The sequence below is a fragment of the Atractosteus spatula genome, chromosome 1 (assembly GCF_055471065.1).
Source record: "Atractosteus spatula isolate fAtrSpa1 chromosome 1, fAtrSpa1.hap1, whole genome shotgun sequence".
In the NCBI taxonomy this organism is placed as follows: domain Eukaryota; kingdom Metazoa; phylum Chordata; class Actinopteri; order Semionotiformes; family Lepisosteidae; genus Atractosteus; species Atractosteus spatula.
The window spans coordinates 44,076,047-44,089,340 of NC_142706.1; the positions used below are offsets into that span (position 1 = coordinate 44,076,047).

The following is a 13,294-nucleotide window of genomic DNA, read 5'->3' on the forward strand; positions in this document are numbered from 1 at the left end:
AACATGGAACAGTGGTGAACCTTCCCAGGAGTGGCCGGCCGACCAAAATTACCCCAAGAGCGCAGCGACGACTCATCCAAGAGGTCACAAAAAACCCCACAACAACATCCAAAGAACTGCAGGCTTCACTTGCCTCAGTTAAGGTCAGTGTTCATGACTCCACCATAAGAAAGAGACTGGGCAAAAATGGCCTGCATGGCAGAGTTCCAAGACAAAAACCACTGCTGAGCAAAAAGAACATAAAGGCTCGTCTCAGTTTTGCCAGAAAACATCTTGATGATCCCCAAGACTTTTGGGAAAATACTCTGTGGACTGACAAGACAAAAGTTGAACTTTTTGGAAGGTGTGTCCCATTACATCTGGCGTAAAAGTAACACAGCATTTCAGAAAAGGAACATCATACCAACAGTAAAATATGGTGGTGGTAGTGTGATGGTCTGGGGCTGTTTTGCTGCTTCAGGATCTGGAAGACTTGCTGTGGTAAATGGAACCATGAATTCTGCTGTCTACCAAAAAATCCTGAAGGAGAATGTCCGGCCATCTGTTCGTGACCTCAAGCTGAAGCGCACTTGGGTTCTGCAGCAGGACAATGATCCAAAACACACCAGCAAGTCCACCTCTGAATGGCTTAAGAAAAACAAAATGAAGACTTTGGAGTGGCCTAGTCAAAGTCCTGACCTGAATCCGATTGAGATGTTGTGGCATGACCTTAAAAAAGCGGTTAAGGCTCGAAAACCCTCCAATGTGACTGAATTACAACAATTCTGCAAAGATGAGTGGGCCAAAATTCCTCCACAGTGCTGTAAAAGACTCATTGCCAGTTATCACAAACGATTGATTGCAGTTGTTGCTGCTAAGGGTGGCCCAACAAGTTATTAGGTTTAGGGGGCAATCACTTTTTCACACAGGGCCATGTAGGTTTGGATTTTTTTTTTACCTTAATAATAAAAACCTTCATTTAAAAACTGCATTTTGTGTTTACTTGTGTTATCTTTGTCTAATATTTCAATTTGTTTGATGATCTGAAACATTTCAGTGTGATAAACATGCAAAAAAATAAGAAATCAGGAAGGGGGCAAACACTTTTTCACACCACTGTATTTCCTAGAAAAAATGCAATCGTGGTGGAAGAATAAGAAATGCCAAAAGCTGCCTCTTAGCATCAACTACAATCCTGATAAAAACAGGGATGATTCAAGACAACAAACACCTAAACACCAAAGTGTACGAAATGAGACTAAAAGCACTGGCTAAAAATAACGCTTCACACCCCCTGCCACATATTGTATCAGTGTGACATCACGTCCTGCCAGAGGATCATCAAAGGTTCAAGTTCTCATCTACACCACCATCTCTAGGTTTACTACATTTTATTATAGTTTCATCCATATAAAGGCAATGGTATACTTATGGCCACCAATACAGTAATGGCTTTCCGCAGGTATTAAAGAAACCCCCCCAAGTATCTTTATTGCTAAGATGACGGATTTTTGCATTTGTAAGTTCATTCCGAAAAAACGAAATCCAAGTTAGAGTTTCTGATGCCATCTCAAAATTTACACATTACAGATTTTTTCATCCATTATTTAGATGAGAAGTCAACTGAGAAGCAACCGTCATTTATAACGATAATCTGGAGACTACTCATTTATGCAGCAGGGGATTTACAAGAGCAATTCTGAGTGAAGCACTCCTTTCTCCTCTTACAATTCTACACAAAATCTAGAGGTAAAAGGGAAATAGGTAATATAGAGTACTACAGGGCTCCTGATTTCAAAATGTCTTGAGGACAAGTGACGAAAGCTTTCATTTACCTCATTTTTACAGAGCTACTAGAGAAGCCAAAACGCATTTCAGAATTTCTCCCTTTCCTTCAGTACCTAATCACTCTGTGACAGTATGAGTTTGAACTGCACAAAAATAAAAATTGCAGTTCCAATCACACCACGGGAAGAAATGACAGCAGAATCAGATATTTGCTTTCGAATCTGAAGTAGGACAAATTACAACATTTCCTCAATTAGCACTGGTTTGCAATAGTGCTCTTTGTCCTGGTCATTACTTTTATTACTCCACAGACATTCTAGTTTTATAGAGATGTATATCTGTTTATAGTATACAGGCCTGGCGAAAAAAACAAGAGCAGACTCGGTGCAGGCTGGAGTTGTGCTTCCTGCTGCTGTACATGTATGTGCTGAAGGCCAAACTCAAGGAAAAACTGCACAAGCTCCCCAGCCAATGAGAGGCATGACACACATGTTTACGGTACGGACAGTCCCATCTGTATTCACCCTTCAAAAAGAAGTGTTAGCTTCCCAGAAGAAGCCACAGCCTGGCCCATCCTTGCCAATACAGCTACTCCCATCAGTTTCCCACAGCTGCCAAGTTGAAGGAGAGAAGGCGGATGGTCGATCTACACAAGCTCTGACTGAGTGTGTTGGTGCATAGCCAAATTATATGCATTTCTTATGTAACTAGGATTTAAAAATACTTTTTTTTCTTCTGTATATAATGGAGTTGTAACTAGATTCTGTGGTTAAAATGTAAGTAATGCCATAACCAATACCCCAATGAAGCCGTCACTCTTCAGTAAGAAATAGTGCTCCATCCCCAGTGAATTGCCTTTGGTAGCGGCGATTCCCACAGCACAGCTTTCATACTGGAAGGGACTGGAGCAAAGGGGAATTAGGGAAACCCCTCGCAACCACACATCTCATTGCAAACAAGTACTGTAACCAGGAAGATACATCTCAATAACCTGCGAGCTACTGATGTCCAGTTTTCCCCATGAAGAGTGAAAGCAAAATTAAATACTGACACAAGCTAACAAAGAAAAATTGTAGCCTCCGCCTCAGCAGAAGTCACTGTCCGCTGGCAGAGGTGCAGTCGAACGGTGCCCCGTTCATCTCCGACCCCCCGCCAGCTCCTGGGGGAGCCAGGGGAGCGAAGGGGACATACCTGACGACTGGCCACGGAATGGACTCGGGGCTGACTGGGACCTGAACGCCCTTCTCCCACTCCTGCCTCCAGGGGTCAGCCAGGATGTAGTAGTCTTCTGGGTTCAGCTGGTAGGAATCGTGCAGCTTCATAGCCGTGATCAGGTCTGTCCTGAACACCTGTGACAGACAGACCCAGCATTTGTATATCTTGGCTTCAAAGAATGGATAGTTACAGAACCACAAACTGTGAACTTGACAGCCAAAAAATAATTCTGAAGCAGAAATATCATTCTTTCCTTATTTCCTTCTCTCTCTTCACAGTTATATTGCCTTCAGCAACTTCATATATTCTTCCTCATGAATTATAGTGTGAAGATAAAAAGAACTACTTCCTACGTTAAGTATGACGTGCAGTGATCAGGTAAATGTATTGAAAAACATGTTGAGAGAAGGACCTACAGAGCGTAGGGAGGCAAAACATAGCTGAGTACCCTACACCAAGTGTGGATTTATCAATGGGGAATTGTGGTGCACAACGATAATAGCAAGGAAAGCTGTGGTAAGGGAAAAGGTTTCTAAACATGTCTTTTAACAAATATGGAAGGCATTAGCTGTAAGGCTACAAAGAACTGTGCTTGTGGCTTTCCATTCTGTGCACATTCTAAAGTGGTTTCCTGTTTTTCACTGGCTTCTAAAGAAGGATCTGCTGAATTGTGATGGGTATAGGCATACTAGAAAACAGCATTGTCCAAAGTCCTGACAGGCTATACAGCTACCTTCCCTTCTCAAGGCCAATGTTATTACTGCAGTCGTGGTCATCCATTCCCTTGCTAAAGCAATTCATACTGAAATACTGATGTTCAAGCATATTATTGGTTTGGAGAAGGGATAATGTCCTCAAGGACCAACAGCACTAATTCAAACATTTACGATGTACTGTAAATATCCTCATTTAATATTCTTGCTGCTATTTGCAGATCTTCTGAAAATAGTTTCCATTTAATACACTGTTTGCTCTCTACTTTAGCAAATGCTATTGCAGTTTCCCTTTCTTTGAGGGCTGAGTTGTGAATATGTGAATGACAACTCAGAGAATCAAATCATAATAAAACAACTGTCCTTAAACATTAACAGCTTTTTTTTTTACAAAAAATGAATACATAACTCCTCTTCCCCTCATATTTCAGTTTTCAACACACCTTCCATGTCATTAATAACCCACTTTAGCTAAGCATCTCACTAGAAAACATCCATTAGAAGCTTCCCAAGAAGAGACTGCTATAGATCTTATGATAAGGTGGCATCCAGAAGAACAACGCAAAGGATACACTTCAAGAACTTAATGCCAGACTTCAAGATCTTACACTGCCCACTTTTTAGGTATTGTAGACTATTTTTTACTGCCTAACTACACACTGTACACATTATGAAGACTAGCCATTCTGTAACATCACTCTCAAAAGTACAGAAGACGACCATCATCCCTGTAAAAGCAATTTTTCCCTTCTCTTTTTTCATACTGGAGTCACAAAGGAATTCACCATTTTTTTTCCTCCATTAATTTGGCCTCCACTCATTTCAGGATTTGACATCAACTAATAAACGGACTGGATGGGTCCAAGACCCTCCTTTGCAGCCTGCCTTAAGTTCTATACGAGCTTCTGTGCTCTTCTTTGCTTTTATACTTACCTCCTTATTCAGCAAAACGAGTCTGTGGCACCCCCTGAGGGGGGAGAGTGTCTATACACCCAATGCTATCTGCTTGATATAATGGGTAAAACTAAGCATTTGGATTCCTCTGTTTATGACTTTTTATAACAGGCTTCAAATAAGTACTTTTCAGCAGGTACAGTACAGTACTATATGGAGTAGAACTTAAATGTTGTAGACAAGGCCAATATTTCCTGGGACAATATTTGGGATAATACAGACTTTGCCGTCAAAAATCCTAAACATTGAATGATCCACTTAAATTCCCTTCACTCAGAGGATCTGACCCCTGACACTAGGAGACACTGTCTCCTGAAGAACACTCTGTCCATGGAGCATGTGGACACATTTTTACAAGTTCTAGGAGTGTCAAGGTTGCGTTCTGGAAATGTTTTGTCCATTAATATAAAACAGGGATATTACTACTCTTGCTGGACGATGACTGCAATTGGAGCAGCAGAAAGTGATCTGGCTGACTGGTCTGACTGTAGCTACAAACTGGGGGTCTCTGCATCCCCCCTCCTGGCCTCAGAGGGTCCCAGCCTGTCCTGACAGTATTGCAATGGAGCTCTTGACCACCGGGATCCTTGATGCCAATAGGGGGGAAAGTGGAGGCTTGATGTCATTCTGTCGATGATGAGGATGATAAGTGGGGGAGTGCTCGTGAGGTACTGCTTACTGCATTTGAAAAACTAAAATTTGTTAAAAAAGGTACTGTACTTCATGCATGTTCACCTTACTATTGTCTACTGAAGACCAAACACTTTTTGGTCAACTCTGTTATTGCTTTTGAGCACATAAAACAGTAGCCCTTTAAAACTGATTGTCTGAAGAAGTTGAACTAATATGTCCTAAAAGAATGTGAATCCATGAAATTGAATACAATTCATTCATAACATTTTCTATATACCATGGCAACTTGCATACTATGTCCCCATATCATTTATTCTTTAAAATATGTTTGTCTAACAGCTCACTGTCGCTGGGCAAAAAAATCATTAACACGTGCTATGACAAATAGTCTTTATTTAGTTCTCTGTTTAAAGTCTCAAGCCAAAACCCAGAAGCACATACATACTATCAGAAAAGTAAGTTTGCCACAATCAGCTTTTTTTTTTTACTGAATTACACAAGATGCCTTTAGTAGTTTACCCAGAACTCTGTCAGACTCAGATAAAGCTTTATCTACGTTTCCTGGCTGCTGTATTAAGAACTACATCAAATGTGCTGGGTAGGTTTATGTTTTAACAAACTTTTTGCCACAGTATTCAAGCATTAAGTCTCTCTTGAATATACATGTATGAAAGCTGACATTCTTTTTGTCTCCATTAGGCTTTCAAGAACGTCTCATCATCTCTGGTGCAATGGGGTATACAATTTCAACAACCCAAGTCCCTTATAACCTAAGGGACTTAACTAATCAAACCACAGCATGAAGTTCCAAGACTGTTCAGCCAGTTAAGACCAATTGTGTGCCATATTAATTTAGGGGAATTACAAGTACAACACAATACATCGTCACCCTGTGCTAGCCAACATGGTCACTAGCATTCTTCTATTCTGAACATTCACACTGCTTTGCAGTCAAACACTGTATAACTAACCCAATACAATTGTAATGGGTATTATTACCCTGGGCACTAGCTAAATGACACATGACAATAATATAGAAACCTAACGACCACATTGCTTTACTACAGTATTTTATAACCGGGAATTTTCTTAATGCGTCATGGTTTTCTTATTAGTGGAAACAATTCTTATACATTCTTTCTTTGCTTTAACATCTTCTCTGTTACAACCTTGGTACTACGGTTGCAATAACATTTCATCACATTAGAACTTGTTAGAAAGCCTTTAAAACTAGTGCTAGCATAACACCTGTCAGTTATGCTCCTACTGAATGTATATCTCACCAAATAAACTGTGCTGAGAAAGAAGCTGCTGCTCTTTACACTAGTCCAAAGCAGGGCATACCTCGGACGGTTTTCTATCTTCACTTCTGGACCACGAATTCCTTCTGTGCTGAGATTTGGAATGCTGTGACCAAGAGGTAGAATGACCTAAGAAAGAAACAAAAACACAAAAAAATTAGAAATAACAACATTCAACAGTTCATCTGGCCTTTTAACCTAATTTAAACGATCACGATGTAATGAAACTGATGCAACTGTCTGAAGAACAGACAATTCTATTCTTATATTACCCCATTAATTATGGTTACTGTATTTCAGCAAATAATCTGAACTTCTAAGCATCAGAAAACGATACAATCCACAAATCTTGCTGTTTTACCCACTTATCTTCAAATAAAGGTGAATGGATGCCAGCTACTAGGAAGACCATGATGCACATGTTGTTATTCCACCCAGATTAAACCTTTAGTTAAAATCTTATTCCAGTCATTAACAGCAAGCTTTTGCGTTTTTTTAAAGGCCATCTAACGGTCCCAATCAAAAAAATGAGCTGTATTGTAATAACACCTGAAAGATGGAGCCAACAATAGAAGCATGTGTCCTACTGAGATGAGGACCAGGCTCAGCCTGAGCTCAGGAAAGGCAGCCAGGCCTGCTGTACTGTAACACAGTGAAGGGACCCCTTGTTTTGTGCCTGTCCCTTCCCTTGTAAACCATGCAGCTTGTCCTGTTCATTTCCAAAACAGGCACCTCTAAAGAGCCACCATCAATCTTGTGGCTGTAGTATCCTAACAGTCAAGGAAGCAAAAACTGTTTTTTACTTAAAACCCTTACATGACACCTCGCTTCTCTTTCCTAACCTGCAGACATTTCTTTGTGTGTCCAAATGAGACGCTTCCCTCTTGTTCCTCTCTGTCTTTCCCTGGGAACTTCTGCTTTCTTTCTCTCTTTCCTATTTTTACATCTTTTTTGCTCTCCTAGTTATGAAAAAAAATATTACTTTAAATACTGTAGGGTTCACAAACTGAAAAACCACTAAAAACACTACAGTAAATATACGATACCACATCACCCCACCTGTGTGCAACCATGCTCAGGCGTTTTGTTTAATAACCACATCCTGCCCTAGATTTTGCCTGTTTCTTAAACTTGTGCATTATTATACATTAAATTATTATTAGAATTTTGAATTTATTTTCCAAGACAACTCCACATACAGTATAATCTCATGCTGTCTACTTATGAAGCACTTATCAAGCATTGTACCAAAAAATAAAACACTATACTAAAACATAATTCAACTGAGGTGTCTGACAGGAAACACTAGTGGGACTAATTTCCTTTCCTCTCTTCTGTTCTTTCAACATTGCAGGTGTTGGTTCAGGATCCCTGATTTTTCAGATTACAGTTCTACAAATGAACGAATAGTGCACTTTAAGGAAATCCAGCATGGAGCAGCTACACTGTCATTTACAGAAAGTACAGCAACACAGTACAACACAGTACAACCAGACCTCTGTAAGGAAGCCAAAACAAACAAGTGTCACTGGTCTTTAACTGCATTTAAGAGCTTTCTGAGGCTTAGACTGCATGAGATAATGCAGTATATAAGCTGGTCTAGTGTAAGCAAACTGGATGAGACCAGCAAGCTGAAAAAAAAAAGCTTACTGACAAGCATGTATAAAAATAAGGCACATTGAATGTGTATGAAAGACCTCTTCAGGACAATGCTTAAATGATGGTCTAATTTTATACATCCCAATTATTATCATATGGGAAGTCCTATGAAAGACAACAGCAGTCAAATGTATCTTGAAGCACTCAGTCACCCACTGACACTGCACTGCCTCCTACCAGAGCCTGGCACCTGTCACCAGTCCCATGTAGGTGGCGGAGATGCAGCAGGAAATGGATTGCTTCCATCTCCAACCAAAGGAACAGCCACTGAAGAGCAAGTCTGCACTTACTTCCATTGTCAGAGTCCTCGCTGCTGCTGGGAAGTCGACTACGTTTCATGGTCTCCAATCTAGAGGTTAAGACGAGGTCCCGTGTACAGAGCTGTGATGAAAAGGAAGGATGAAACTTGAAAATAAGCAACAATAAACAGTAAAGGCATAAAAAGCTCACAGCAGAGCCTTGTGATCTACTGGAAGTGATCAGTATTCAGAGCTCTCCAAACACAAATGATCCTGATGAAATCTCCACAATCTGCTCTAGACGAAACAGAAAACATTATACGTAGCAAAGTACCTATCATCGTGACAAAAGGAGATAACTTTCTTCCAAGAAACACAGAAAGACCCACAAATAACAGCACCCAGTTGAATCACTAGCAAATGACTCTTAAATTTATTTATTTAGTACTTGCTTAAAACTGGCAGTATTTGCAACAACTGTGTAATGTCACCCTCAAGACAGAAGTGCTTCTGCAAAGATGTTTCTAACAAAGTCACAAAAATCAGATGCTGGTGATAAGCTTCCTGAAAATGTTTCTAATTCTAAAGCCTATAAACATGACCTAACAACTATGCTTTCATAAAGACTGAAAATGCAATTTTAACAAAATTGAATATACCACTTATGCTCACGTGAAGTAGATCTTTTAACTCACCTTTCAGAATTAAAAGTAGTTTATGAAACTCTTTTAAAAGCCAAACCAACAAAACCTTTTAAATATGTTGGACTATCTGTTATACAGTATGTGGGTCTAATCCTGGAACTACTGTACATCTCTGCCACCAGAATAGGTACCACTTAACACTGCTGTCAGAAGACTGGGATACAGTACAGGGTACAGAGCGTAATATTTTTCAGAGGTCTGTGAGATGTCCACAACATGGTGAATACAATACCATGTTATTTTTTTCAGAAAGCAAATGACATTTCAGAGTCAGGTTTCTCCAAATTTTCAATAATATGAATTTTATTGGCTGGGGAAGAGTCCGAGGTTAAAGGGAGAGTTTGCAAGACACTCCCATGACATTCAGTCAGGTAGTCAAGTGTGTACTGAAGACTCAATTCACTGCATTTCCAAAGCCTTTAACAAGGAACATTTTTATCAGCGGCATATTTTTCACAGCCTCTGGGCATTTTGAGACATAAAACATCTAAAACATTTTAAGCCAACAAGGGAACAGTTTGTGTCTCTTTGTATATATGCTCTTTAGGATGCACAGGCACTTCTATTAGAAAACAGTATTTGAAATGAAACAGCCCCTTTCACCTAAAACTCTTCATTACAGATGCAATTCCACATATTATAACTCGGCAAGAAAGAGACACTTGAGCCTGAGGAAAGGGTCATTGAGAATCTAGAATCCTATTAAAAAAAACGAAAATCAGCAGAATTCATTAAAACAACCAAACTTCATCAAAATAGTCCTCAAGGGCTTTTGGTGCCAAAACCTTGTGAGATTCCACTTGGAGAGTAAGCCTCGTGAACACCTGACCGTGGAGCAAGTTGTACAGTGCAGATCACTTGGGAAAAGAGCAATAAAAGTAGTCAATACCGAGCATGTGATATCATAACAAATCAGCTTCACTGTGCAGTGGGAGACGGAAAGTGTCCCAAACATTCTGCTCTTCTGTTACAAAAGAGCACAGAGTCTGGCATTTGCGGTCTTCCTGCATTCTACAATTTCTTTATGAAAGGCTTTAGATTATTGAAACGCACTGCTGTGAAGGGGTTTTCTGATAGCACATCTTAAGAGGGAGTTGGGAGTCTACTGGCAGACAGCTGCCCACTCTCTCCCCTCACACATCCTCCGTTTCTTTCCCTGATCTTCAGTACTGGAAGAATGATGCCCAACGTTTCCTACCTGTGTTATCATAATCCCGGCCCTTATGACAAACATGCTCATTGTATGTTGTATCACTTATTTCATCAAATAAAGATTAGGATTCCAGTAGTGTCCATTTTCAATTTTACAAAAAAATGAATGCTTTTGACGCATAATGTAAGAGTTGATCTTAAACAACTGTTTTGGAGATGACTAACTTTTTAGTCATTAAATAAAACACTATGCTAACAAACTGTGCATCCTCACTATTTTAACTCCCCACATCCCTCTATTTTTAATTATTTGCATAAATAATAAAAATAATGTTAAACTTCCCTTCATTTTTAATTGGTAAACTTAACACCTACCTCTCTTTCACATTCATTATAAAATACTTCAAGTAGTTTAGCTGTGTCACCATGCACAGGCTGCAAAGGAACAAGTTAAAGGTTTATTCCATGCTGGAAAGAGAAGAAAGGAAACAACGTTTCGGCTGCGGAGCCTTCTCAGGCTGTGTGTGTTGCTCACACCTGAAGAAGACTTCACAGCCAAAACGTGGAATAAACCTTTAACTTGTTCATTATAGAGTGATTGTCCCACAATGAAGACAGACTAGTCTCTCATCCGCTATCCTAACCTGGAAAAAAGTGCAATAAGCTACTGTAATATTTTACATTTTATGGGGATAATACGTAGGATTTTATATACAATAACACAGGGGAGAAAATCCAATTTAAAGCAGCCGTAGGTGTGTTAGAGAGATACCACTGATCACCACATGCCTGCAGAGAAAAGGGATACCTGCGTGACACAAGGCAGAAAAATATCTTTGAAAAGACTCCTATTACCTTTCACTTAATATTTAGTTATTACCTGCCCACTCAATATGAGACAGTATCAATTCCCAGAATTTCTTTAGAGGTTCCAGCAGTACTGCTCTCAATGGGATTTGAGGTTGATGCAGGTGTGTGGAGCTTTTTGTGATGATATCTAGAATTGTCTAAGGTGAAAGAACCTGTACAGTCCTGAACTCAAACCACGATTAATGGACCATCCATTCATTAACATAAACCTGCGTATTCCTCGTAGGGTCCTGGCCTGTCCTGGAGTACACAAGGTGGCGCTATACTCCACACAGCCCACTGCTGAGTGCTCATGCACACAAACAGGGGGACGATGTCTAGACACCAACCTCTCTAGCCTGTCTTTGGAAGGTGGAAAGAAAGCAGAGCTCCTACAGAAAGCCCCCTTGAACCTGGAGAAAACATGCAATCTCCACACAGAAGGTGCACCTGTGAAATTGAACCCAGGACCACAGACCTGTGAGGCAGCAGTACTAAACAAGATGCCACACATTCTTCACAAAAAACCAAAACAAATGTGGTGTACTTTGTTGTTCAACAGTACAAACTCAACTTAACGATTCAGTGAAATTTCTATTATTGTTTCAAGTTTAATTTAAATTTGAACTCATTGCAATGCAATGAACATGGCAGTTAAATATTTTCAGCACACAGAAAAAGACAACGGGTGAAGTTACGAACATTTTTACTGCACTACACTGGCTGTAAAACAAACCCACAGTACTGCAATGTCTTGCTAAAAACTTTAAGCAGCCTTAATAGGGCAGTATGCTTCTGTAAGCACAAAACCAACAGTGCCCAATCAAGACGCAAATCCCAGCCTTTTCTCTTCACCGGTGCTTCCCCACCTAGGAGGAACACTGTTTTTCACAATGACCTCTAATTATCCATTTAATTGGAGATTATCAGATCATCTCGCGTGTTTCGACTTTTATGAAACATTTCTTGGGTCAGTCCCTAGTGTGATTAATGCCCTACTTCAAGGGTACTGTTGCCAACAACTTCAGCCTACAGAACTTTCATTGCCTCTTCTAAACTTGTTTCTGATTAAATGACTCTTAACTAGCTGAACAGCCACAGGTGGGAGTAACACAGGATGAGACACTCCCACAATGAGCATTTCTTCCTTCTGCATTGGTCTAATTGGTTATATTTCAGGCAACACTCCCTGGATAAGGGCTAAGTTCTAAAACACAGAAATTCCTACTGGGCTGATACCAATGACAAATCCCATTTGGCTTTTCGAGAGTTTAAACAAATTTGTAAATATGTCCCAAACACAAAACTGAAATTAGCCTGGAATTAAGAACTTGGCTGGAGCAAAACGCAGAAGGTACAGTATTCTTCTAGGATCAGGGTTGGGAACCACTACCTAAGCTGTAATGAATTCATCAACCATTTCATTTTCCCTCACATCTTAACCCCAGAATATCACAGTCAAGATGCTGAACTGGCACCTGATCCTCCTTAAGAAAAACCTATTCCAATATCCTACCAGAATATTCTTCTATAGCAATCTCTCTCTTTCTCTGGGGAGAGCATTTGCCTTGCTGACCTGAATTTCTATAACTGAGAAACGGACACCACAGTATTGTTTATTCTTTACTGGACAAACTTGGATATGCTAACTTTAGGGTTCACAAAAGCAAACAGACTGCAAGTGACTGCTGCTTATGATGAAAATTCTTCTGATTACAAACCATTAATGCAATCTTCACTAACCCACTAGAGAAAAGGCTGAACTGGGATCATATTTATTTATGTATGGAGAAGAAATGTGTGTTATACAAGCCTACAGCTAAAAACCATCCAAACAAAAACAGTCAGAATACTGTTTCACCAAAAGGATTACAGTCGTGTTACACAAGAGTTCCTCAATGATTTGTGTCTTTGCGAAGTTAGTGGTTTTCAGAAATAATTCCACAATATATGTTCTATTTGCAATTTATGGTACAATAGCACGATACATTTCAGAAATTAGAAGATAATTCTGCCTGAATCAGGGTTGGAGAAAATATAATGAAATCATAGTCTTTCAAGGACTCCTTTCTATTAACTACACCACAGACAAAAAACATTTATGATGC

The 13,294-nt window shown here is 39.8% G+C and overlaps 1 protein-coding gene across 2 annotated transcripts in view; it reads right to left on the reverse strand.

Annotated features, from left to right (window-relative positions):
* jade1 (jade family PHD finger 1) overlaps positions 1-13,294 on the reverse strand; it is a 51,675-nt gene that overhangs the window by 30,423 nt on the left and 7,958 nt on the right. For both annotated transcript variants that reach the window (XM_088913660.1, XM_088913670.1), the window contains exons 2-4: positions 8,533-8,623; positions 6,627-6,712; positions 2,959-3,116 (exon numbers count right to left, since the gene is read on the reverse strand). In XM_088913660.1, the coding sequence (XP_088769786.1) occupies positions 2,959-3,116; positions 6,627-6,712; positions 8,533-8,581 (293 nt within the window). In that variant the 5' untranslated portion in view covers positions 8,582-8,623. The remainder of the gene's footprint in view (positions 1-2,958; positions 3,117-6,626; positions 6,713-8,532; positions 8,624-13,294) is intronic.